The sequence below is a fragment of the Trichomycterus rosablanca genome, chromosome 7, assembly GCF_030014385.1.
Source record: "Trichomycterus rosablanca isolate fTriRos1 chromosome 7, fTriRos1.hap1, whole genome shotgun sequence".
NCBI classification, from domain to species: Eukaryota; Metazoa; Chordata; class Actinopteri; order Siluriformes; family Trichomycteridae; genus Trichomycterus; species Trichomycterus rosablanca.
This window is the reverse complement of record NC_085994.1, coordinates 30,992,175-31,019,588: the sequence shown is the minus strand read 5'-3', so window position 1 is coordinate 31,019,588 and position 27,414 is coordinate 30,992,175. Positions and strand designations below refer to the sequence as shown.

At 41.5% G+C, this 27,414-nt stretch overlaps 1 protein-coding gene across 2 annotated transcripts in view; it reads left to right on the top strand.

Annotated features, from left to right (window-relative positions):
• The window catches only part of cdk16 (cyclin dependent kinase 16), an 82,461-nt gene that overhangs the window by 25,786 nt on the left and 29,261 nt on the right, over window positions 1-27,414 (top strand). For both annotated transcript variants that reach the window (XM_062999220.1, XM_062999221.1), the window contains exons 2-5: window positions 12,394-12,571; window positions 22,862-23,026; window positions 25,591-25,724; window positions 26,696-26,821. In XM_062999220.1, coding sequence (XP_062855290.1) covers window positions 12,451-12,571; window positions 22,862-23,026; window positions 25,591-25,724; window positions 26,696-26,821 — 546 coding nt within the window. In that variant the 5' untranslated portion in view covers window positions 12,394-12,450. The remainder of the gene's footprint in view (window positions 1-12,393; window positions 12,572-22,861; window positions 23,027-25,590; window positions 25,725-26,695; window positions 26,822-27,414) is intronic.

The window sequence follows — 27,414 nt, the reverse complement described above, 5'->3', positions numbered from 1 at the left end:
CCAGATGAGCTATAGATGGAACATAAAGAAGTTATCACAGAACAATGAACATACCATTAGGAAGCCTGAACACCCAAACAGAAGACAGGATGTTCTGGAGAAACACTATCCACATGCTTGCCAGGAGTTGGAATCGACTAGACGGCACTTAATATACATTATATACACAGATCAGCCATAACATTAAAACCACCTCCTTGTTTCTACACACATTGTTCATTTTACAAGCTCCACTTACCATATAGAAGCACTTTGTAGTTCTACAATTACTGATTACAGAAGTCCATCTGTTTCTCTACATGCTTTGTTAGCTCCCTTTCACGCTGTTCTTCAATGGTCAGGACTCCCCCAGGACCACTACAGAGTAGGTATTATTTAGGTGGTGGGTCATTCTCAGCACTGCAGTGACACTGACATGGTGGTGGTGTTAGTGTGTGTTGTGCTGGTATGAGTGGATCAGACACAGCACCGCTGCTGGAGTTTTTAAACATCTCACTGTCACTGCTGGACTGAGAATAGTCCACCAACCAAAAACATCCAGCCAACAGCGCCCTGTAGGCAGCGTCCTGTGACCACTGATGAAAGTCTAGAAGATGACCAACTCAAACAGCAGCAATAGATGAGCGATCGTCTCTGACTTTACATCTACAAGATGGACCAACTAGATAGGAGTGTCTAATAGAGTGGGCAGTGAGTGGACATGGTATTTAAAAACTCCAGCGGTGCTGCTGTGTCTGATCCACTCATACCAGCACAACACACACTAACACACCACCACAATGTCATTGTCACTGCAGTGCTGAGAATGATCCACCACCTAAATTATACCTGCTCTGTGGGGGTCCTGATTATTGAAGAACAGGGTGAAAGCAGGCTAAAACAGTATGTAGAGAAACAGATGGACTACAGTCAATAATTGTAGAACTACAAAGTGTTATTATATGGTAGATGGAGCTGATAAAATGGACAGTGAGTGTAGAAACAAGGAGGTGGTTTTAATGTTATGGCTGATCGGTGTACATTTTAATTATAATTTTAGTACATTAGCAGAAAGTAGGTTTGAAGCACCTAATTCTAATGTTAAACTGAAGAAGAGCAGTCCAGCGCAGGTTCAAAGTTTAAACTTTTGTGCCAGTGTTTGATTATGGGTATGATTGGGGAATAAATACCTGCTGCTGTGCATATCAAACTCCTCAGAGTAAGCGTGCCAGTCCAAAGTTCACATTTTCTGTTATTCCTTTATTGCTTTTATTTGACAGCAGTGGTAAAATGATCCTCAGGTACATCAGAAACGTCTGGCTGACTCATTATGGACCTCAGTATGCACATCCATAAACATGTTTGGTATTCATTCACTTGATTTACATAAATACTAGGCATATGAAATATTTTGATGCAAAACATTTATGCTTGGATATACTATAAAAGAACATTTCATATCCTTGTAATATAATTTTATTATCCCTATTAGAATGAAATGGGTTTCCATCACACTGCAAGATTTAGTGCTCAATTTAGATTTTCTGCTTGAATCTGTTTTGTTACGCTTAGTGCACAATTTTAGCCTAATCAGTTCCAGTCACTGAACTCCTTTATAGAAATGTCTTGTTGAGTGAGGTCTTAATAGAATGCTCAAACTGGTTTGCGCTGACGTAAAAGCTACTGTACACTTAACCACTCTTTACACCCATAGTAAAAAGATGAGGATCTCAGAATTCACAACCAGTCAGACCTTAAAGTTAATAGGCTGCACTGACATAAGAACACACTGGGTTCCACTCCTGGCATCAAAAAACACAAATCTAAGGCTACAGTGAACACAGGCTCACCAAAACCTGGACAGCTGAATATTGAAAAAAACATTACCTGGTTTAAAGAATCATGATTTTTGTTGCAACATGCAGTATTCTGTAGTAGAGATGATGACACAAACTGCATGAATCTGTGCACCCAACCTGATATGTGTCGACTTGCAGGCTGCTGATGGGGGTGTAATGATGGGTGAAATGTTTTCTTGGCTCAGGTTGGGTTCCCTAATAACAATAAAGCATAGTGTGAATGCCACAGTCTATTATTGCTAACCCTACATCTTAAAATAGCTTTCACTATGGTAATGCACCATGCCCAAAACACAAAAACATCTCAAATTGGCCACTCTGTCACCAATTCAGAATTCAGTACAGCACCTGTGCGGTGGTAGAATAGTAGATTTACAGCATGAACGTGCAGCTGGCAAACCTGCAGCTATATTGTGGAAGGCATGTTAAATTTGGATCACAAATCTTAAATTCTTGACAAAGGGGGTAAAGCATGGATCGCATCCTATGTAAAATTTACAAGAGCCCTTCTGCATCCCCACCAGAAGGGCTCTTGTAACCTTGGGAAGTATTTATCAGGAGGAATGGGTCTTAATTGGTCCACAGTTCTGCAAATAGCGATATTAAGTGTTATTAGTTATATTTTCCAAAGGTTTAATCATGTTCTAACCCAACATCAGGTCATATAGACTGGTTACTAGGTTTTAAGATCACCACTGTTATGTAGGGGTTTAATCATTTGACATGTTGTTCTAAATATTGCATAATTTAATTTTATTGTTTATTTGCTATATAATTCAATTGATAAACTCTTTATTTAAAGCAAAATTTAGTGAATATAAAGCCACTCTGTTTCAAACTCTGCAAAAAAGTTGAGTCATGAATGTCAAAAATTGTTAGGTGCCTAAATTCATAAAAACAAAAATAATAAAACCATAAAAGCTAGGGATGTCCCGATCCGATCTCAAAGATTGGAATCGGGGCCGATCAAGGCATTTTTTAACTGATCGGTATCGGCTTTACTAACGCCGATCGTAATCCCGATCCTTTGTTTTACGTCAGCATGTCCGCTGTGTGGAAATACTTTAAATTGGAAAGTGAAACAAGTCCAAAAGTGAAGTGTAATGTCTGTAATGCGAGCGTTTCACGAGGCGGTAGGAGCAGAGCTGCGTTCATTACTGTAGAATTTTACTATTTATATGGTGTGTGAGTCGAGGATCACTCCGGTTTACAAAACAATAACTTTTAATCCGAGTATGAAAACTTCAGGACCATAACATACAGCTTTTACGAGTTTACGTGTTACAAGACTGAACGACATCTCAGTATCAAGCTCTCTGATTGGCTTAGTTATGTAACCGAGCGTCGTAGTGATGCACTCGCTTAATAAAGAAATAAATACACGGTATATTCACAAATTGTCGGGAGCATAACACTTTATTAACTTCTTCTGTTATGGTACCAAATAGCGGACAGCTAGAGTCATCACGTTAGCCAAGCACGCTATTCCATGCGCTATGGAAGCCCCAAAGGGTCAAAACACACTCATTTCGCATAGAAACGTCCATCGAACCATTGTCACAATACAAGCACTTTAAGAACTGGCTTTCCTTCATAACAAAAGAGTGACTCCATTTTATTTTGGTATTCAGGTTTTACTGTAATGCTGTTAAGTAACTTATTTTTATTTTTATTTTTTTATTCAAGTTAAGCTGCTACACCACTTTTGAGTGGAGATTTCTGTTAATTTTTAGTGTATCACTGCATTAAACAAGTTCAAAGTGAAACTGTAATTATCTTACTCATTTTTAGTGTTCTAGTTTTACTACTACAATGCTGTACTAAGTTTGTTTACTTTTATTTTGTAAAAATAAAAGAACATTAAGCAATAGCTTGGATGCAGGCATTTTTTTTCCCTACAGCACTGCAGAGCTATTCAGTTGTTAAACATGTACATTGGATTAATTTGAATAACTGTAATGTACTTGAAGTGTGCACTGTGTGAACAGTATTATCTAGTTCTTATCTAGACAATATCTAGAAAATACAAGTATCGGTTTGAGACCCGGTATCAGATCGGGATCAAAATTAATGATAAAAAAAAACGTGATCAGGACATCCCTAATAAAAGCATTAAAACAATACTAGATAAGAGCAACAATAGTATTAATACTTGTTTTCTCCTTATTCAAAAGAAAATATGGACTGTTTTTTTAGTCTGTTGGTTTTTGTAAGAACATTTGCCCCCACATGTACTGTATTTGTGAAGACTTTTTCTTAAAACCAAAACCGATATGGTAGACATTGCCAATTCGTTACAAGGCCTCGGCCAGCCCCCTTAGACATGAGCAATTATGTCTGTATGTAGACGCCTGACTGGCTAATAGCACCGCTGGTGATTCAGACACTAAATCTCAACGGTAATGGGCTAGCGCAATTTACAGTTGTGCCACCAAGCACCCAACTTTGGTTATGTTTGATAGTAATAGTAGCACTGTAACTATGGGTCTGAGCTCTCTACATAGACAGCATTTTATGTCATCCTATGCGTGCTTCCAAGACTGTCCGTCTAAATACCTTAAAATGCTGCCTATTTAAGTACCTTTATTTTGACTGAATAACGAGGGAGCATTCAATGCTTCTTTAGCTGTAAAGGCAATCCCAGCATGTGTACAATTTATTTGCAAATTCGGGCTTGTCAGTGACAGTTTAACAGTTTTTGGTATACAGAGGGAGATGTTAGCTGGCATGCAAGCAGGTTGTGCCACCTCAGCCTATTGGTTTGAATGATTGGAGGCTAACTGTGTTGGCTTAGTAAGCGAAAACTGTGGTGACATAAACACTGTTTAGGTAGAGCGTCTAAATAATCTACTTTATATGTTCAATGTCTTATTGGAATCTTCTCTACTTAGGCAGCTGCTTAGGTAGACAGTAGGCAGCAAGGCAGCTCACTGGGTTTTCAGATTCAGACCAGATGATTCTAGATAACTGTCATTTATTTAACTTTTCATGAAAACATTTTCATACTGACTTCACACCAAAGCAAGTCAGTTCCAAGTGGTGCTTTGCCGCTAAGAAAAGTATTTAGAGCCACAAACTGGATTGTAGTTAGGAAACCCTGAACTAGCTAACATTTTGTGAGGTTTTAACAATTGCTGTCCTGTTTTGTTGCAACCCAAATGTAGCTGTTTAAAGAAAAATCTGGCAGTGCCTATAGGCTTAGAAAAGCTTTATAACTTGGTATTAGTAAAATAATACCAGTGCTCAAAGTCAACATGAAACTGCTGGTCTATTCAGAAAGCTTTAATGTCTTCACGTCTTGGGTTTCAGCACTGGGTTTCCGCTGCTGTGCATACCTCAGTGACAGCACTCTGTACTCCACTTTCACCATTTAAAATATCTAAAATATTTATAGCATCACCCTTTCAATAGTTTGTGTTTGCTGTAACCTGAAATACCCTACACAGGGGCATTGGGGGGTTCCACCTGCTATTTTTGGCTAGCAGGTCAGATTTTTTCCAACTGTATAGAACAACTTTAGATCTGTGGATGTTATAAATGACTCACTGTTACTTGAAACACATTACTTATATGAATATGGTTATTAGCATGTTGTATGTTTTATCATTTGTGCTTTGACCTTTTTGACTGGCAACAAGGGTACATACTATGAGCTTGGGGAGATTCTTGATTGAGGAGTACTCTGTCTCTTTGTTCTGTCTCTGTGTTCTTCAGTCCTATTGAACATTAAAATAGTAGACTTAGTCTGTTATGGTGACAAAAGGATATAACAAGTTTAAAATTTTAAGTTTAAAATACGTGGTGCCAGTAATTGTGACACAATTTTTTACTAAAATGCATATACAGGCCGCTCAGGTGGCGCAGCAGTAAGAACACACGCTGAAACCAGAGCTGGGATCTCGAATACATCGTATCGAATCTCAGCTCTGCCTGCCGGCTAGGCTAAGCGGCCACATGAACAACGATTGACCTGTTGTTCAGATATGGGCGGGATTAAACTGGATAGGATCTCTCTTATAACTTTTGCAATTATGACCTCTGCTGGCTGATTGATGGCGCCTACACAGAGATGACAAAAGAGTGCTCTCAGGGTGTGGCTCTCCGTACACAGTGCTGAGCTGCACTGCACTCGTCAAAGTGTAGGTGATAAGATGCATACGGCATGCTGCTCACGTGTCGGAGGGGGCATGGGTTAGCTTCGTTCTCAGTCAGGGCAGGGATCAGCATTGGTGGAGAGGAAGAATGATGCAATCGGGCAATTGGACGCGATATATTCTGTAAGTGCACCAGCGCTGAGATTCTGACCGGTCGGCTTGGTGCTCCCCTAGCTAGCACAATTGGCAGTGCCTGCAGTAGACAAAATTGGCCACTAGTCTGCTGGGTAATAAAAGACTGGACTAAAAAAGTGGGTGGGGGTCTTCAACGCCGCGTAAGGACCCTGGTTACTAGTCCGATGTGCTTGTACATAGGTGCAGGAACATGGAGATTGGGGCTTGACCCTCCGTGCACGAGACTGGCCTCAAGTATGGGCGAAAAAGAAGGGGTTGGTGGACTGCGCACACATCGGAGGGAGCGTGTGCCAGGCAAATATGCCCTCTTTGGATGTAATCGGGGTTCCCAGCAGCAGAGGACAAATTGGCTATGCAAAATTTGGGAGAAAAAGGGAGAAAATGCATTAATAAATGGTAATAAAATATATATTACAGCCTTCTCCACAAATATTGGTACCTCTGGAAAACAAGACCAAACAGGCTGTAAAAAGATATTGCATTTAAAATATTAACAATAAGCTGATTTATATATGAGCATATACAGTATGTGAGTATGTAGTCTTGACTGTGGTGTTTCGCCTAGTATTAAATATTTTAAATGGAATCTATGGATACTGTTTATTTTTAGCTGTTGGCTGGCTTGCTTAAGCCTCCAACACATATAACACATTGTGTCTACGTATCTCAAATATTTATATGTTCGTTCAAAAGTATATAACCCTCTTGTTAGCATGAATTGATATTCTTTTTATTTGGGTCATCAAAAGTCCAAAGGCCGAAGATTTGAATTGCATACCAGACTTTTCCTCGGCTTGCCAAAACATGTAGTCTCTTAGGAAATGCTTATCATTTTTGCCAAGACAAGCCTGAGGGAGTAAGAGCAGTTTACTCTGGCTGTTTCACATTCGTTTGCATCTGTTTTGTTTGTGGCTACATGGAAGCACTGGTGCTCTCTGGAATATCCTCGTTAAAGATTGATTCACTGCTTTTCACTTTCTTTGGCTTACATTTGAAATGGACAGCGCACAAAGGAAAATTCTTTTGAATTTCTCTTGAGCTTTAAAGCCTGTTGGCACTTTATTTAGAAAACTAACAGTTGGTGTTGGAACAATGTGGCGAGGGTAGTGGGTGCTCATTGTTTCTGAAGTGAGCAGTTGGTGTTGATGTTTAGATATTTGGCACCATGCAGCAAGACCAGTCCAGTACTGCTTCTCAGCTTGATGCCCAGTGCAGTGCCACCTCTTTTCAAACAATGTCCAGTGCTAATAAACACACCCACGCACTCGTCTGTCATTCCAGATGTGCCAACAAGCCTGTTGTTCAGAAGTATTGTGACATTTTTCGTGTGTTCATCTTGTGATGTAATATTAAAGCAGAAAGGGAGGGAAGTAAAATGTCATTAAAATGTGAAATTATCATGGTAAAGAGGTAAAAACTCGACGTCAATTGGTTCTTTGAGTGGCATTCAAGGTATTTTTTCCCATAAGGATGTATGGGGAAACCTGTTGGTTAAAAAATAACAAAAAATACAATAAAACCTGCACTTTTTTTTTTTAATTTATATTTTTTCCCCTCTTTTGTCCCCAATTTTTATCCCCCAGTCTAGTCGTGTCTAGTTACCCTGAATGCATCCTTTATACTGATTCGATCCTTCACCGCTGACTGAGGACGCCTCTCAACTGACATGCGCCCCCTCCGGTACGCACAGTCAGTACAGACTGCATTTTTCACCTGCACGAGTCGAGTTCATACACTTGACGGGCACTGTGTACGGAGAGCCACACCCCCATCAGCATTATTCCTCAGCCCTGTGCAGGCGCCATCAGTCAGCCAGCAGGGGCCGCAGTCGCACCAGTTATGAGGACCTATGATCCGACTTTCTTACCCTCTAACCCTGAACAACAGCCAATCGTTGTTCATGCTGCCGCCCAGTCGGAAAGGCAGAGCTGAGATTCGATACGATGTATTCGAAACCCCAACTCTGGTGAGCTAGCGTACTTTACCGCTGCGCCACTTGCCCTCCTTATGCTTCTTAATCGTGGATCTTGGAATACTATATTCCTTAGCGAGTTCAGTTAGGGCGCATTCACATGGGAAGTGGAAAAATTGCTTTTGTGCTGCCTGTGCCTTTATTTCCTATGGAGTGTAGCAGTGCACAAAGCTTAACGTGACTTATTGTACTAAAACAACGAGCGAGGAATTTCATTAGTGAAGAGAACTTATGAGCAGTAATAATTAGGAGAGGTTTAGTGTTTCTATGTCGTTGTTTTAATACATTAAGTCACATTTAGTTTTTTTTTTTTTTTTTTAATGATTAGTGTTTTAGACTCTCAGAGAAACTAATTCTCACAATTTCTCAGAACCCTGAGCTATAACACAAGTTTAAAAGTGGAAGGAGGAAAATCCAGTTAAACACAGATACATGTGGACGCTTTCAGAGTGAATTTGACGGTTATTCCACACAAATGCAGATTTGCCTCATATTTGCAATTTGATGATGTTTTACTGCACCACTTAAGTCGATCACTAAACAAAGCGGCAGTCGCGTACACGTCGAGTTTTAGGGAAACGTCAAGTTTAAGGGTACAAATTTCCTGACGAGGGGCGTCAAGTTTCAAAGATTTCGAGTTTAGGGGGCGTCGAGTTACAAGGTACCACTGTATATTATTATATGCTTATCACATTCATAAGATTTTATATTTTAATTGTCATATAAAACTGTCTTTGTTTATTTAGTTTTTTTTATTTCACATCACACTTGTAACTATATACAGGTCCTTCTCAAAAAATTAGCATATTGTGATAAAGTTCATTATTTTCCATAATGTAATGATAAAAATTTAACTTTCATATATTTTAGATTCATTGCACACCAACTGAAATATTTCAGGTCTTTTATTGTTTTAATACTGATGATTTTGGCATACAGCTCATGAAAACCCAAAATTCCTATCTCAAAAATTTAGCATATTTCATCCGACCAATAAAAGAAAAGTGTTTTTAATACAAAAAAAGTCCATTTTCAAATAATTATGTTCAGTTATGCACTCAATACTTGGTCGGGAATCCTTTTGCAGAAATGACTGCTTCAATGCGGCGTGGCATGGAGGCAATCAGCCTGTGGCACTGCTGAGGTGTTATGGAGGCCCAGGATGCTTCGATAGCGGCCTTAAGCTCATCCAGAGTGTTGGGTCTTGTGTCTCTCAACTTTCTCTTCACAATATCCCACAGATTCTCTATGGGGTTCAGGTCAGGAGAGTTGGCAGGCCAATTGAGCACAGTAATACCATGGTCAGTAAACCATTCACCAGTGGTTTTGGCACTGTGAGCAGGTGCCAGGTCGTGCTGAAAAATGAAATCTTCATCTCCATAAAGCTTTTCAGCAGATGGAAGCATGAAGTGCTCCAAAATCTCCTGATAGCTAGCTGCATTGACCCTGCCCTTGATAAAACACAGTGGACCAACACCAGCAGCTGACATGGCACCCCAGACCATCACTGACTGTGGGTACTTGACACTGGACTTCAGGCATTTTGGCATTTCCTTCTCCCCAGTCTTCCTCCAGACTCTGGCACCTTGATTTCCGAAAACAGTACTTTGGACCACTGAGCAACAGTCCAGTGCTGCTTCTCTGTAGCCCAGGTCAGGCGCTTCTGCCGCTGTTTCTGGTTCAAAAGTGGCTTGACCTGGGGAATGCGGCACCTGTAGCCCATTTCCTGCACACGCCTGTGCACGGTGGCTCTGGATGTTTCTACTCCAGACTCAGTCCACTGCTTCCGCAGGTCCCCCAAGGTCTGGAATCGGCCCTTCTCCACAATCTTCCTCAGGGTCCGGTCACCTCTTCTCGTTGTGCAGCGTTTTCTGCCACACTTTTTCCTTCCCACAGACTTCCCACTGAGGTGCCTTGAGGAATCTTTTGCAGGTGTTTAGAGTTAATTCGTTGATTCAGATGATTAGGTTAATAGCTCGTTTAGAGAACCTTTTCATGATATGCTAATTTTTTGAGATTTTGGGTTTTCATGAGCTGTATGCCAAAATCATCAGTATTAAAACAATAAAAGACCTGAAATATTTCAGTTGGTGTGCAATGAATCTAAAATATATGAAAGTTAAATTTTTATCATTACATTATGGAAAATAATGAACTTTATCACAATATGCTAATTTTTTGAGAAGGACCTGTATATACATATATATACATACAATATATATACAGTGTATCACAAAAGTGAGTACACCCCTCACATTTCTGCAAATATTTCATTATATCTTTTCATGGGACAACACTATAGACATGAAACTTGGATATAACTTAGAGTAGTCAGTGTACAACTTGTATAGCAGTGTAGATTTACTGTCTTCTGAAAATAACTCAACACACAGCCATTAATGTCTAAATGGCTGGCAACATAAGTGAGTACACCCCACAGTGAACATGTCCAAATTGTGCCCAAAGTGTCAATATTTTGTGTGACCACCATTATTATCCAGCACTGCCTTAACCCTCCTGGGCATGGAATTCACCAGAGCTGCACAGGTTGCTACTGGAATCCTCTTCCACTCCTCCATGATGACATCACGGAGCTGGTGGATGTTAGACACCTTGAACTCCTCCACCTTCCACTTGAGGATGCGCCACAGGTGCTCAATTGGTTTTAGTCTATCACCTTTACCTTCAGCTTCCTCAGCAAGGCAGTTGTCATCTTGGAGGTTGTGTTTGGGGTCGTTATCCTGTTGGAAAACTGCCATGAGGCCCAGTTTTCGAAGGGAGGGGATCATGCTCTGTTTCAGAATGTCACAGTACATGTTGGAATTCATGTTTCCCTCAATGAACTGCAGCTCCCCAGTGCCAGCAACACTCATGCAGCCCAAGACCATGATGCTACCACCACCATGCTTGACTGTAGGCAAGATACAGTTGTCTTGGTACTTCTCACCAGGGCGCCGCCACACATGCTGGACACCATCTGAGCCAAACAAGTTTATCTTGGTCTCTTCAAACCACAGGGCATTCCAGTAATCCATGTTCTTGGACTGCTTGTCTTCAGCAAACTGTTTGCGGGCTTTCTTGTGCGTCAGCTTCCTTCTGGGATGACGACCATGCAGACCGAGTTGATGCAGTGTGCGGCGTATGGTCTGAGCACTGACAGGCTGACCTCCCACGTCTTCAACCTCTGCAGCAATGCTGGCAGCACTCATGTGTCTATTTTTTAAAGCCAACCTTTGGATATGACGCCGAACACGTGGACTCAACTTCTTTGGTCGACCCTGGCGAAGCCTGTTCCGAGTGGAACCTGTCCTGGAAAACCACTGTATGACCTTGGCCACCATGCTGTAGCTCAGTTTCAGGGTGTTAGCAATCTTCTTATAGCCCAGGCCATCTTTGTGGAGAGCAACAATTCTATTTCTCACATCCTCAGAGAGTTCTTTGCCATGAGGTGCCATGTTGAATATCCAGTGGCCAGTATGAGAAAATTGTACCCAAAACACCAAATTTAACAGCCCTGCTCCCCATTTACACCTGGGACCTTGACACATGACACCAGGGAGGGACAACGACACATTTGGGCACAATTTGGACATGTTCACTGTGGGGTGTACTCACTTATGTTGCCAGCTATTTAGACATTAATGGCTGTGTGTTGAGTTATTTTCAGAAGACAGTAAATCTACACTGCTATACAAGTTGTACACTGACTACTCTAAGTTATATCCAAGTTTCATGTCTATAGTGTTGTCCCATGAAAAGATATAATGAAATATTTGCAGAAATGTGAGGGGTGTACTCACTTTTGTGATACACTGTATATATATATACAGTATATATATATAACTGGTAAATATATTTAGTACTGTCACTTTCATCTGGAGGTCTCTACGTTGTTAGTTGGGGAGAATATTTGAGATGGCCTGATGGTTCAGTCTATAACCTGATCTGATGGTCCTGTTTGATTGGGTTGCAGGTGGTGCAGATCTATTGCAACATATACCTACCTGAACAAAAGACACCAAACCTGGTTTGAACTAGTTTATTTCCAAATCCATTTACCATTTTTTTGTGCTTTTGTCAGTTAAATAAAGGTTCGAGAGAACTAACGAGTCATAGATTCTAGTTTTTATTGCATTTTACAAAATGTCCCAAGTTTTCCAGAAATTGGGTTCAGCATTTAGAATGTATATAATAAATAAACAGGTTGGTAGCTAGCAGTCCATTTCAAAATGTGACTTAATAAATCAGTCCAGCCAGTAAAAGTGTTCATTACACTTGTTTGTGTGTTTGACAGGGCACCTGAACAGTGGCTGCCCCTCCCTCCTCGTCTCGGCCCGCCTTGCCCCCTCTGATGGAGCGCGTAAGGAAGATCAAGCGGCAGCTGTCCATGACGCTGCGGGGGGGCAACAGCACTGACAAGAGCCTAAACGAGAGCATCGGCTCCCAGGACACAGGAGCACACAGTGACTCTGGTACAGTAGATCCCGAAATCTACACCTACAACTTGTCAGAGTTTAGAATAGTATATACTCATCCCAAATCTTCACCTGATAGTCATCTGAGCTAAAAAGAAAAGCACACATCTTAAATCTACACCCATCATTCATCCAAGCTAAAAACAGCACAAATCCCAATGTCACACCTAACACTCAGCAGATTTAAAAATAACACACACTCATCCCAACTCTACACTTAGCATTCATGGAAGCCGAATATAGCACACTCATCCCAAACCTACACCCATTACTCATTTGAGCTAAAAGTACAGCACTCATCCCAAATCTACACCCATCACTCAACCAAGCTAAAAATAACGCACTCATCCCAATTGTACACCTACCACTCATCAGAGCTAAAAAAAACACAGCACTCATCCCAACTCTACACTTAGCATTCATGGAAGCCGAATATAGCACACTCATCCCAAATCTACACCCATCACTCAACCAAGCTAAAAATAACGCACTCATCCCAATTGTACACCCATCACTCATCTGAGCTAAAAATAGTGAACTCATCCCAAATCTATACCCATCACTCATCTGAGCTAAAATACAGCACTCATCCCAAATATACACCCATCGCTGATCCAAGCTAAAATAGCACACACATTCCAGATCTACACCTACCACTGTTTTGAGCTGAAAATAGCACACTCATCCCAAATCTACACCCATCACTCATCCGAGCTAAAAATACAGCACTCATCCCAAATCTACACCCATCACTCATCCGAGCTAAAAATAGCGCACTCATCCCAAATCTACACCCATCACTCATCCGAGCTGAAAATAGTGCACTCATCCCAAATCTTCACCCATCACTCATCCGAGCTGAAAATAGTGCACTCATCCCAAATCTTCACCCATCACTCATCCGAGCTGAAAATAGTGCACTCATCCCAAATCTTCACCCATCACTCATCCGAGCTAAAAATAGTGCACTCATCCCAAATCTTCACCCATCACTCATCCGAGCTGAAAATAGTGCACTCATCCCAAATCTTCACCCATCACTCATCCGAGCTAAAAATAGTGCACTCATCCCAAATCTACACCCATCACTCATCCGAGCTGAAAATAGTGCACTCATCCCAAATCTACACCCATCACTCATCCGAGCTGAAAATAGCGCACTCATCCCAAATCTTCACCCATCACTCACCCAAGCTAAAAATAGGACACTAATCTCAAATCTTCACTATCACTCATCCGAGCTAAAATACAGCACTCATCCCAAATCTACACCCATCACTCATCCGAGCTAAAATACAGCACTCATCCCAAATCTACACCCATCACTCATCCGAGCTAAAATACAGCACTCATCCCAAATCTACACATATCACTCATCCGAGCTAAAAATAGTGCACTCATCCCAAATCTTCACCCATCACTCATCCGAGCTAAAAATAGTGCACTCATCCCAAATCTACACCCATCACTCATCCGAGCTAAAATACAGCACTCATCTCAAATCTTCACCCATCACTCACCCAAGCTAAAAATAGCACACTAATCTCAAATCTTCACTATCACTCATCCGAGCTAAAATACAACACTCATCCCAAATCTACACATATCACTCATCCGAGCTAAAAATAGCACACTAATCTCAAATCTACACCTATCACTCATTCGAGCTGCATTCATCCCAAATCTTCACCCTTCTCACATCCGAGCTAAAAATAGCACACTAATCTCAAATCTTTACCATCACTCATCCGAGCTAAAAATAGCACACTAATCTCAAATCTTCACCATCACTCATCCGAGCTAAAATACAGCACTCATCCCAAATCTACACATATCACTCATCCGAGCTAAAATACAGTACTCATCCCAAATCTACACATATTACTCATCCGAGCTAAAATACAGTACCCATCCCAAATCTTCACCATCACTCATCCAAGCTAAAAATAGCGCACTCATCCCAAATCTTCACTATCACTCATCCGAGCTAAAATACAGCACTCATCCCAAATCTACACATATCACTCATCCGAGCTAAAAATAGCACACTAATCTCAAATCTACACCTATCACTCATTCGAGCTGAAAATAGCGCACTCATCCCAAATCTACACCCATCACTCATCCGAGCTGAAAATAGCGCACTCATCCCAAATCTTCACCCTTCTCACATCCGAGCTAAAAATAGCACACTAATCTCAAATCTTTACCATCACTCATCCGAGCTAAAAATAGTGCACTCATCCCAAATCTTCACCCTTCTCACATCCGAGCTAAAAATAGCACACTAATCTCAAATCTTCACCATCACTCATCCGAGCTAAAATACAGCACTCATCCCAAATCTACACATATCACTCATCTGAGCTAAAATACAGCACTCATCCCAAATCTACACATATTACTCATCCGAGCTAAAATACAGTACTCATCCCAAATCTACACCCATCACTCATCCGAGCTAAAATACAGTACTCATCCCAAATCTACACATATCACTCATCTGAGCTAAAATACAGTACTCATCCCAAATCTACACATATTACTCATCCAAGCTAAAATACAGTACTCATCCCAAATCTACACCCATCACTCATCCGAGCTAAAATACAGCACTCATCCCAAATCTACACCCATCACTCATCCGAGCTAAAATACAGTACTCATCCCAAATCTACACATATCACTCATCTGAGCTAAAATACAGTACTCATCCCAAATCTACACATATCACTCATCCGAGCTAAAATACAGTACTCATCCCAAATCTACACATATCACTCATCCGAGCTAAAATACAGTACTCATCCCAAATCTTCACCATCACTCATCCAAGCTAAAAATAGCGCACTCATCCCAAATCTTCACCCATCACTCATCCGAGCTAAAATACAGTACTCATCCCAAATCTACACATATCACTCATCCAAGCTAAAATCAGCACACATATCCCAAATCTACACCTATCACTCATCCGAGCTGAAAATAGCGCACTCATCCCAAATCTACACCCATCACTCATCCGAGCTGAAAATAGCGCACTCATCCCAAATCTACACCCATCACTCATCCGAGCTGAAAATAGCGCACTCATCCCAAATCTACACCTATCACTCATCCGAGCTGAAAATAGCGCACTCATCCCAAATCTTCACCTATCATTCATCCAAGCTAAAAATAGCACACATTCCAAATCTTCACCATCACTCATCCAAGCTAAAATACAGCACTCATCCCAAATCTACACCCACCACTCATCCGAGCTGAAAACAGCACTCATCCCAAATCTACACCCATCACTCATCCGAGCTGAAAATAGCGCACTCATCCCAAATCTACACCTATCACTCATCCAAGCTAAAAACAGCACACATTCCAAATCTACACCCATCACTCGTCCGAGCTGAAAATAGCGCACTCATCCCAAATCTACACCTATCACTCATCCAAGCTAAAAACAGCACACATTCCAAATCTACACCTATCACTCATCCGAGCTCAAAATAGCGCACTCATCCCAAATCTACACATATCACTCATCCGAGCTGAAAATAGCACACTCATCCCAAATTACACCCATCACTCATCCGAGCTGAAAATAGCGCACTCATCCCAAATCTTCACCCTTCTCACATCCGAGCTGAAAATAGCACACTCATCCCAAATTACACCCATCACTCATCCGAGCTGAAAATAGCGCACTCATCCCAAATCTACACCTATCACTCATCCGAGCTGAAAATAGCGCACTCATCCCAAATCTTCACCCATCACTCATCCGAGCTGAAAATAGCGCACTCATCCCAAATCTTCACCCATCACTCATCCGAGCTAAAAATAGCGCACTCATCCCAAATCTTCACCCATCACTCATCCGAGCTGAAAATAGCGCACTCATCCCAAATCTACACCCATCACTCATCCGAGCTAAAAATAGCGCACTCATCCCAAATCTACACCCATCACTCATCCGAGCTGAAAATAGCGCACTCATCCCAAATCTACACCCATCACTCATCCGAGCTAAAAATAGCGCACTCATCCCAAATCTTTACCCATCACTCATCCGAGCTAAAAATAGCGCACTCATCCCAAATCTACACCCATCACTCATCCGAGCTGAAAATAGCGCACTCATCCCAAATCTACACCCACCACTCATCCGAGCTGAAGACAGCACTCATTCCAAATCTACACCTATCACTCATCCAAGCTAAAAACAGCACACATTCCAAATCTACACCCATCACTCATCCGAGCTGAAAATAGCGCACTCATCCCAAATCTACAACTATCACTCATCCAAGCTAAAAACAGCACACATTCCAAATCTACACCCATCACTCATCCGAGCTGAAAATAGCGCACTCATCCCAAATCTACACCTATCACTCATCCAAGCTAAAAACAGCACACATTCCAAATCTACACCTATCACTCATCCGAGCTCAAAATAGCGCACTCATCCCAAATCTACACCCATCACTCATCCGAGCTGAAAATAGCACACTCATCCCAAATTACACCCATCACTCATCCGAGCTGAAAATAGCGCACTCATCCCAAATCTACACATATCACTCATCCGAGCTGAAAATAGCGCACTCATCCCAAATCTACACCCATCACTCATCCGAGCTAAAAATAGCGCACTCATCCCAAATCTTCACCTATCACTCATCCGAGCTGAAAATAGCGCACTCATCCCAAATCTTTACCCATCACTCATCCGAGCTGAAAATAGCGCACTCATCCCAAATCTACACCCATCACTCATCCGAGCTAAAAATAGCGCACTCATCCCAAATCTTCACCCATCACTCATCCGAGCTGAAAATAGCGCACTCATCCCAAATCTACACCCATCACTCATCCGAGCTAAAAATAGCGCACTCATCCCAAATCTACACCCATCACTCATCCGAGCTGAAAATAGCGCACTCATCCCAAATCTACACCCATCACTCATCCGAGCTAAAAATAGCGCACTCATCCCAAATCTTTACCCATCACTCATCCGAGCTCAAAATAGCGCACTCATCCCAAATCTACACCCATCACTCATCCGAGCTGAAAATAGCGCACTCATCCCAAATCTACACCCATCACTCATCCGAGCTAAAAACAGCACACATTCCAAATCTACACCCATCACTCATCCGAGCTAAAAATAGCGCACTCATCCCAAATCTACACCTATCACTCATCCGAGCTAAAAACAGCACACATTCCAAATCTACACCCATCACTCATCCGAGCTAAAAATAGCGCACTCATGCCAAATCTACACCCATCACTCATCCGAGCTAAAAATAGCGCACTCATCCCAAATCTACACCCATCACTCATCCGAGCTAAAAATAGCACACTAATCTCAAATCTTCACCATCACTCATCCAAGCTAAAATACAGCACTCATCCCAAATCTTTACCCATCACTCATCCGAGCTAAAATACAGTACTCATCCCAAATCTACACATATCACTCATCCAAGCTAAAAACAGCAGACATATCCCAAATCTACACCTATCACTCATCCGAGCTGAAAATAGTGCACTCATCCCAAATCTACACCCATCACTCATCCGAGCTAAAAATAGCACACTAATCTCAAATCTTCACCATCACTCATCCGAGCTAAAATACAGCACTCATCCCAAATCTTCACCCATCTCTCATCCGAGCTAAAAACAGCACTCATCCCAAATCTTCACCCATCTCTCATCCGAGCTAAAATACAGCACTCATCCCAAATCTTCACCCATCTCTCATCCGAGCTAAAATACAGCACTCATCCCAAATCTTCACCCATCACTCATCCGAGCTAAAATACAGCACTCATCCCAAATCTTCACCCATCTCTCATCCGAGCTAAAAACAGCACTCATCCCAAATCTACACCCATCACTCATCCGAGCTAAAAATAGCGCACTCATCCCAAATCTACACCCATCACTCATCCGAGCTAAAAATAGCGCACTCATCCCAAATCTTCACCCATCTCTCATCCGAGCTAAAATACAGCACTCATCCCAAATCTACACCCATCACTCACCCAAGCTAAAAATAGCACACTAATCTCAAATCTTCACCATCACTCATCCGAGCTAAAATACAGCACTCATCCCAAATCTTTACCCATCACTCATCTGAGCTAAAAATAGCACACTAATCTCAAATCTTCACCATCACTCATCCGAGCTAAAATACAGTACTCATCCCAAATCTACACATATCACTCATCCAAGCTAAAAATAGCACACTAATCTCAAATCTTCACCCATCACTCATCCAAGCTCAAAATAGTGCACTCATCCCAAATCTACACCCATCACTCATCCGAGCTAAAATACAGTACTCATCCCAAATCTACACCCATCACTCATCCAAGCTAAAAATAGCACACTAATCTCAAATCTTCACCCATCACTCATCCAAGCTCAAAATAGTGCACTCATCCCAAATCTACACCCATCACTCATCCGAGCTAAAATACAGTACTCATCCCAAATCTTCACCCATCACTCATCCAAGCTAAAAATAGCACACTAATCTCAAATCTTCACCCATCACTCATCCAAGCTGAAAATAGTGCACTCATACCAAATCTACACCTATCACTCATCCGAGCTAAAATACAGTACTCATCCCAAATCTACACCTATCACTCATCCGAGCTAAAATACAGTACTCATCCCAAATCTACACCTATCACTCATCCGAGCTAAAATACAGTACTCATCCCAAATCTACACATATTACCCATCCAAGCTAAAAATAGCACACTAATCTCAAATCTTCACCCATCACTCATCCAAGCTCAAAATAGTGCACTCATCCCAAATCTACACCTATCACTCATCCGAGCTAAAATACAGTACTCATCCCAAATCTACACCCATCACTCATCCAAGCTAAAAATAGCACACTAATCTCAAATCTTCACCCATCACTCATCCAAGCTAAAAATAGTGCACTCATCCCAATTTCACACCTAACACTCAGCAGATTTAAAAATAACACACACTCGCACACCTACCATGCATCAGTAGTGTTCTATGTTGAGCAACTGAGGTAAATATAGAAGGGTTTAGAATGCACTATAGTGTTTTATGTTTAGTATGTAGATGACTAATTTCAGTTAGTTTTTCGTTGTCTGTGTAAGACTGTAATGAAGATATCTCAGCTGGCTTGACTGCACTGTGGCAATAGTCCAAATGTTACTCAGCCTGTGGAAGGTCCTTTTGTCTTTCGTATTTTGGCAAAGTGCCGCTCTTCTAATTTATTCACCACTCATATATGAAATACCACAGTACCCAAAATGTTATAAATAAATAAAATCAGGATAAACAAGTGTGTAGCCCCTATTTCTTGTTTAATGTTCTTCCAGTGCACATATTTACCTGACCTCATCCTTCAAAATATTATTTATGCACAATGTGGCCAAAAGTATTTGGACACCTGATCATGAGCTTGTTGGATGTCCCATTGCAAAAACAAACTGTATTAAAATAGAGTGACCTCTGTGAGATCTTTTCAGCTATAACAACAGCCACTCTGTGGTAATGTATGACCATTTAGTCGAAAGGGAATTTGTATGGCTGGGCACTGATGTTGGTCAAGAAAGCCTCAAATGATGTACCAGTTCATTTCGAAGCTGTTCGGTGTGGCTGAGGTCAGCGCTCTGTGCAGGCCACTGGAGTTTCTTTACACCAAGCTTCTCTTCATGTCTTTATAGACCTTGCTTTGTGCACAAGGACACTGCAATGCTGAAACAAGAAGAACAAGACCTTACTAAACTCTCGATGCAAAGTAGTAAGCATACACTGATCAGCCATAACATTAAAACCACCTCCTTGTTTCTACACTGACTGTCCATTTTATCAGATCCACTTACCATATAGAAGCACTTTGTAGTTCTACAATTACTGACTGTAGTTCATCTATTTCTCTACATACTTTTTTAATCTGCTTTCACCCTGTACTTCAATGATCAGGACCCCCAGAGGACCACCACAGAGCAGGTATTATTATTTACATACCATGTCCAGTCACTGTCCACTCTATTAGACACTCCTACCTAGTTGGTCCACCTTGTAGATGTAAAGTCAGAGACGATCGCTCATCTATTGTTGCTGTTTGAGTTGGTCATCTTCTAGACCTTCATCAGTGGTCACAGGACGCCGCCAATGGGGCGCTGTTGGCTGGATATATTTTTGGTTGGTGGACTATTCTCAGCCCATCAGTGACAGTGAGGTGTTTAAAAACTCCAGCAGCACTGCTGTGTCTGATCCACTCATACCAGCACAACACACACTAACACACCACCACCATGTCAGTGTCACTGCAGTGCTTAGAATGATCCCCCACCTAAATAATACCTACTCTGTAGTGGTCCAGGGAGAGTCCTGACCATTGAAGAACAGCATGAAAGGGGGCTAACAAAGTATGTAGAGAAACAGATGGACTACAGTCAGTAATTGTAGAACTACAAAGTGCTTCTATATGGTAAGAGGAGCTGATAAAATGGACAGTGAGTGTTTAATCTTATGGCTGATCAGTGTATAACTTCTTGTTAGCAATTGTGGCTGAAAACATGAATTCAAAAATTAGCATATAGAGAACAAGTCTGGGCTTTGTCTGGGTCACTCAAGGACATTCAGATACTTGCACAGGATCCACTCCAGTCATGTTTTGGCTCTCAGACATTGACCTTACTCTTTAGACTGAGTTTGCATAAACACAGGAGGAGGTTTGGCTGCATTCTTCTGTCCCTCAGTTCTTACCAGTCTTCCTGTTCCGGTGGCCAAGAAGCACCACCATAGCATGATCATCAGACTGTTGATGTGCAGTGCCTGTTTTACCAAAGACATAGAGCATCCAGTGTTCATTAAAAAAAAATTTGTTCATGCCTGTAAATACATAAATAACTTGTTGTTTGTATTTCTAACAGTAAAAATAATATAGAACAATATAGTGTGAATGTATGCACTGGGAGTATATTAAATAATGAAAACAATACTGAATAAATAACGGTTTCTTTATTGGTGTACACACAAAGTAATTTGTTTGTTATTTAATATTTTTTATTGCTTAATAGTTAGATATAGTCTTTCTTTTCCAGATCTCAGTTGTACTGAATTGGCATGATTTACCTCTGTGACATTGGAGTGTACTTTGATTATTTATCTTATCATTTATATTAATATATACATTTTACTGAATTGAATAACATTATACTTTGAAATAAATGTATTTTGTGCTCTTATTTCAGGATGAAATAATGGCATATATTTATCATTTTTAACTATTTTGGTCCTCTAAATCATCTACATGAGTTTGTGATGGCATAAAGATCTGAGCTATTTGGAGAAAAAAGGAAAATGAATAGTTATTGTACCTACTGTTTTTGGCATTGCTGGTTTTGCTGTTTTATTTTTTACTAATGAAACTTGTGGAAGTTTGACTAACAAGAGTTTTACAGAATTAAATGCATGCTCTAAGATTGTCAATTTTCCCTGTTAATTTATTGAATTTTCATTTGTTGTTTCTCTTTACTTTTCTCTTCCCCTTTGTTTTTCCATTTCTGTCTCGTAATTCCCTTTATGGGCATAATTTAATTTCTCTGCCTATTACATTATGTAATCCTCCATCCCTTAATACTACTGTGGTCTTGTTTTAACCCCCTCTTTCTCTTATATTCATTGCTACTGCACGTTATTTTTGACTCTTTGTGCATTTTTGTCCACCTCACATCTCTGCTTCTTAAATGGTTGCTTTTCTATGTTCCTGTTTGTTCTTGCTTCCTCCCTCATCCTTACATCTTTCTTCATCATTTCATTTCTTCCCATCTTTGCATCTGCCCTCATCCTTGCATTCGCTCCTACTCCTCTTGCTTCTTCTACCATTTTGAATCTCCATTCATCATTTAATCTCCCTTTGTCTTTGCTTCTTATTCCATTTTTGCTTTTCCTTTCATCCTTATACATGCATATTTTTTAAACCGACACAACTTTCCTTCATGCTTCTCCCTCCACTCTCCCATCTCTTTCCATCCCCACATCTTTTTCTGTTTCATCTCTTCTTCCCTGCATCTCCTTTCCCCCTCACACCTCTCTTCTTGCAACTTTCCTCATCCTCATACGCCTCCCTCTTTGCGTACGCTCCTTCCTATTCTGGCATCCTCACCCATCTTCTTAACCACTGTTATCCTTGCATGTCCTCTCTTCCTTGCTTCTCCTTTCATCTTCCCTGTACTTGTTTCCTTTCCTTTCCATCTTTCCCAGAGGCCATGCCAGACAGGGGTAGTGCCACTCTGGGTGGTTCAGTGAGAGGATCAGGAGGTTCATTCAGCATGCACTCGCTCCTGCAGTCCTACAGCAGTGCCCTGCACCGGCCGCGCAGCCTGGGCCGCAGCCTCAGCTCCTATCTCAACCACACCACACGACTCGGTACACACACTCACGTGCACACTTGTGCACACACACAGTTTGGACTGCAGCCTCGTAATTTAAGTACCCTCACCCTATTTCTTAGACACACACTCACCACTCACTCAGTGTGCTCCGCAGCCTCAGCTCCCATCTCAACCACACTTTGCACACACACATACACACAGCCAGGTCTGCAGCTTTAGTGCCTACATCAATCACACCACATAGTTTGGTAAATCCATTCTCTCTCAAATACATAAACTCACTTGCTCAGTTTGGGTCGCAGCCTTAATATACACTTCAACCACACCACACACCTCTGTATGTACACACACTTATCCTGCTATACTGAGCTGGGCACATTCATAACACACATGCATGCAGTCATATACACTAGGGCTGTCAGATTTATTTAGACACTAATTGAAAGATTTACTGTTTTGGCCTGGATAAAACCCAGTCCTGGTTTCAAGTCTCTCCTCTTTCTTTGCCAAACCTTTATGACTAAACTCCAAAACAATTTCTGTGTAAGAAACCAGACGTTTGGAAATTGTAATTGTTTGTAGCTGTTGACTTGTCAGTGCCCATTTAAAAAGAACTAGTTTTCCTGCATGTACTAAAAAAGAAAAGGGGGTTTATTGTCAGGTCCAGAAAGTCAACCCAAACTCTTGCCTTATGTTAGGATCAGGATCTCTCGCTAAGAAAGACATACTGGGTCTGTTTCAAAACCTAGTGAGCTGCCTTGCTAGAGTAGAGCGGATTCTAATAAGACATTAAACTTAAAGGCAGGTTATTTAGACACTACCTAGACAGCCATTACGGCAATTACGTCACCACATTCTTCGAGTCTTCGATTACTAAGCTAACACAGTTAGCTTCAGGCCATTCAAACCAATGGGCTGAGCCAGCACAACCCGCTAGCATGCCAGCAAACATCTCATTCCGTGTATCGAAAATGGTTAAACTGTCATTGACAAGCCTGAATTTGCAACTAAATGACATGTGTACACCTTTTATACAAATTAAAAATAAATGACAATTTATTTACATTTAAAAAGGACGTTATATTTGTGGCCATATTGGCCATATTTGTAATTTTTTGTGAGTAGGCAGCATTTTAAGGCATCTAAGAAGTTAGTCTTCTTCTCAGGAGCACGCGTAGGATGACGTAAAAGGTTGTCTTTGTAGAGAGCTCACTACGGTTTTCAGACAGACCCGCTATCAACTTGGAATACCTTAACACTAGTAGACGCCTTGACCAGACAGCAAAGGCTGCAATTGTACAGCAGCAGTGAAGCACATTCAACCTTCCTCCTTCAGGCACAGCCAGTTTTTTGGACACGATAGCACCTGGGTCTCGAAAGATCAATATCTTAATGGTGATTGGATAATTACTGGACTGCTGCATCAAATGAATACTGACTGCTCTATTGTGCACACATTTAGAAATGCACTCTCACACACTGTGCCGCCAAAAGTATGTGGATATCTTACCATAAGCTTGTTGGACATCCTTTATGCACTCTTCTGGGAAGGCTTTCCACCAGATTTTGCAGTGTGTCTATGGGAGTTTATGCCTATTCAGGTCAAGCACTGCTGATCAATAACATCAGGCTTACAATTAGTATTCCAGTTAAACGTAAACACACAGGTGTTCAGTGAATTGGGGTCAGGGCTGTATGTATGCCACTGAAGTTTCTTCACACCAAACTGATCAAGCCATATCTTTATGGGTCTTGTTTTGTGGACGGGGCCACAGTGGTGCTGTCACCATTAGTTATTATAACCAGTATATCCATCATTATATATGATAAATTAATTAGCATTTAATTTATTATATATAACTGATTTTTATTCATCTGTTAAGAAAAATGGGTGTAGCTGAAAAACTGTCCAAACACTTTTGGCCATGTAGCATATACACAATTATTTACCTTCCTACACACTATCACATATTAAGAGTGAATATTGGTGTGCATGTGTAATAGTGATTGAGAGCATTGCATCAGCCTTAGATTCTCTCTACCAAAAATAATGTTTATAAAAACGCTCTCTCTCTCTCTCTCTCTCTCTCTCTCTCTCTCTCTCTCTCTCTCTCTCTCTCTCTCACACACACTCACACACACACACACACACACACACAGAAGAGTGTGAGACAGGAGTGTGCAGGTGATGGATGAGGCCAGGAACAGAGCTAAGCTGAGAGCTGTACCACTGATATTAAATGTATTAAATAACAGCCAGTCTCAGCGCTGGCTCAGCTTTAAATCTCACCACATCCCTGGCTTTGATCTTACCAGCTTTATTCTGTCAAGTTTCAGAGGAAGCAGACGATGTGCCAAGCTCCTGTTCTTAACAGTTTAGGCTTAGGATTACATATAGTAGTTTGTTTTGTTTTGTATGTTTAGAGCCATGCTGTGTTCTTATTTGGGAGAAATCGACCACAGTCAAGTACCTATTGTTTTTTAACCTAAGTAAAAAAAAAATTAGGGATGGGGTTTCAGTACAGCTGTGGAAGTGAATAGAATACACAAATAATAAAAACGTAGTAGCATAATGTGTATTTGTGTATGCGTGCACAGAGATCGTCCACGAAGACGTGAAGATGGGATCTGATGGTGAAAGCGACCAGGCGTCTGCCACCTCCTCAGACGAGGTGCACAGCCCGGTTCGCGTCAGAATGCGCAACAATCCCGGACGCAAGATCTCCACAGAGGTACCGCAGCACTGCCCGAATCGTTTTCTTTCCCCACCATGTATCATACCGGTTTATTGAACACTAAATATTGAATGTGAGAGTGATGGGGAATATAAATAATAGAACGGTTGTTTTTTAGAGGTGCATGAAAGTGGCTGGACAGCAAGGGGTTCAATACAAAGGATCGTTTATTTAATCTGACAGATGGGTATAGTTAAGTGAGATTTACCATTATATTTATTGACTCGGTCACATTTTATTGAGAACAGAATTTAGTCAGGCTTGATCTCAAGCCAGTCCTTTAGAACACGGGTTTTCAACCTTTTAAGGCATGCGCCCCCCCCTTCGTGTGCCGAGCACGACTTGCGCCCCCCCCCACGCCCCCTTGGTGGAACAGCACTCGGTCGCGTGTACCAAGCGCTGCTTCCACCACGCCCCCCTCCCCTGGATAAGGCACAGATGCCAAACACGGCTTTCGCCACGCGCCCCTCCCCTTAGTGGACCACGGCTCAATCGCGGATGCCTGCCGCATCCTTCGCCAGTCTCGTGTGCCACCGGTTCATAATAATAATCTCGTAGTGCCACGCCCCCCCTCCCCGGACAGCCGCTCGCACCCCCTCGGGCAAGTACTCTGCTTTAGAATACACACCTCACTCATCTTCAACCTTGCCATTAAACTCAAGTTGTAACTTGAAATGATCATAAACAAATTTAGCCAAGCAGCCAACTTTAATAACGGGGCTATTAATACTAGCTCATTACATTTTTATTCTTGGTCCCTCCGGCAAAAGGCTTAATGAGAAAACTCACTGCAGTTACATCGATTTGAAGTTCAAAAACTATAGCTAATAGTGGAAATATTCACGGATATGTTTTATGTTTTATGATATTCATTTAAAATGGACAGATCGTTAGTCAGAATATTAGTACCAGAATGTCTGTGCAATTATTTTTTGAAGATTGAAGTGTTGATAGTGTTTTTTTTTTAGGACATAAATAAGAGACTATCTTTGCCAGCTGATATCCGACTCCCAGACAGCTACCTGGAAAAGTTCAGTCTCAACAGCCCCATGTTTGATAAACCACTAAGCCGACGGCTGCGCAGAGTTTCTCTGGTAACTAATCTTTCAATTCTTTCTGTCCTTCTGATTACTCATTAGAGTCTCAGCCCAATTGATCACTCACTGTTTTTACTCTGCCATAATCAGTTACTGATCTCTTTGTATACAGATGACCCCCTGATCTCTCAGACCTACAGATCACCCCCTGATCTCACTCTGTCCTAAACCCTTACTACTGATCTCTCTTTCCAGCCTATCATGACATAATCTTACTCTGTCCTACAGATCGCTCACTGCTCTCACTCTGTCCTACAGATCGCTCACTGATCTCACTCTGTCCTACAGATCGCTCACTGATCTCACTCTGTCCTACAGGTCGCTCACTGATCTCACTCTGTCCTACAGATCGCTCACTGATCTCACTCTGTCCTACAGGTCGCTCACTGATCTCACTCTGTCCTACAGATCGCTCACTGCTCTCACTCTGTCCTACAGATCGCTCACTGATCTCACTCTGTCCTACAGGTCGCTCACTGATCTCACTCTGTCCTACAGATCACTCACTGCTCTCACTCTGTCCTACAGATCGCTCACTGCTCTCACTCTGTCCTACGGATCGCTCACTGCTCTCACTCTGTCCTACGGAT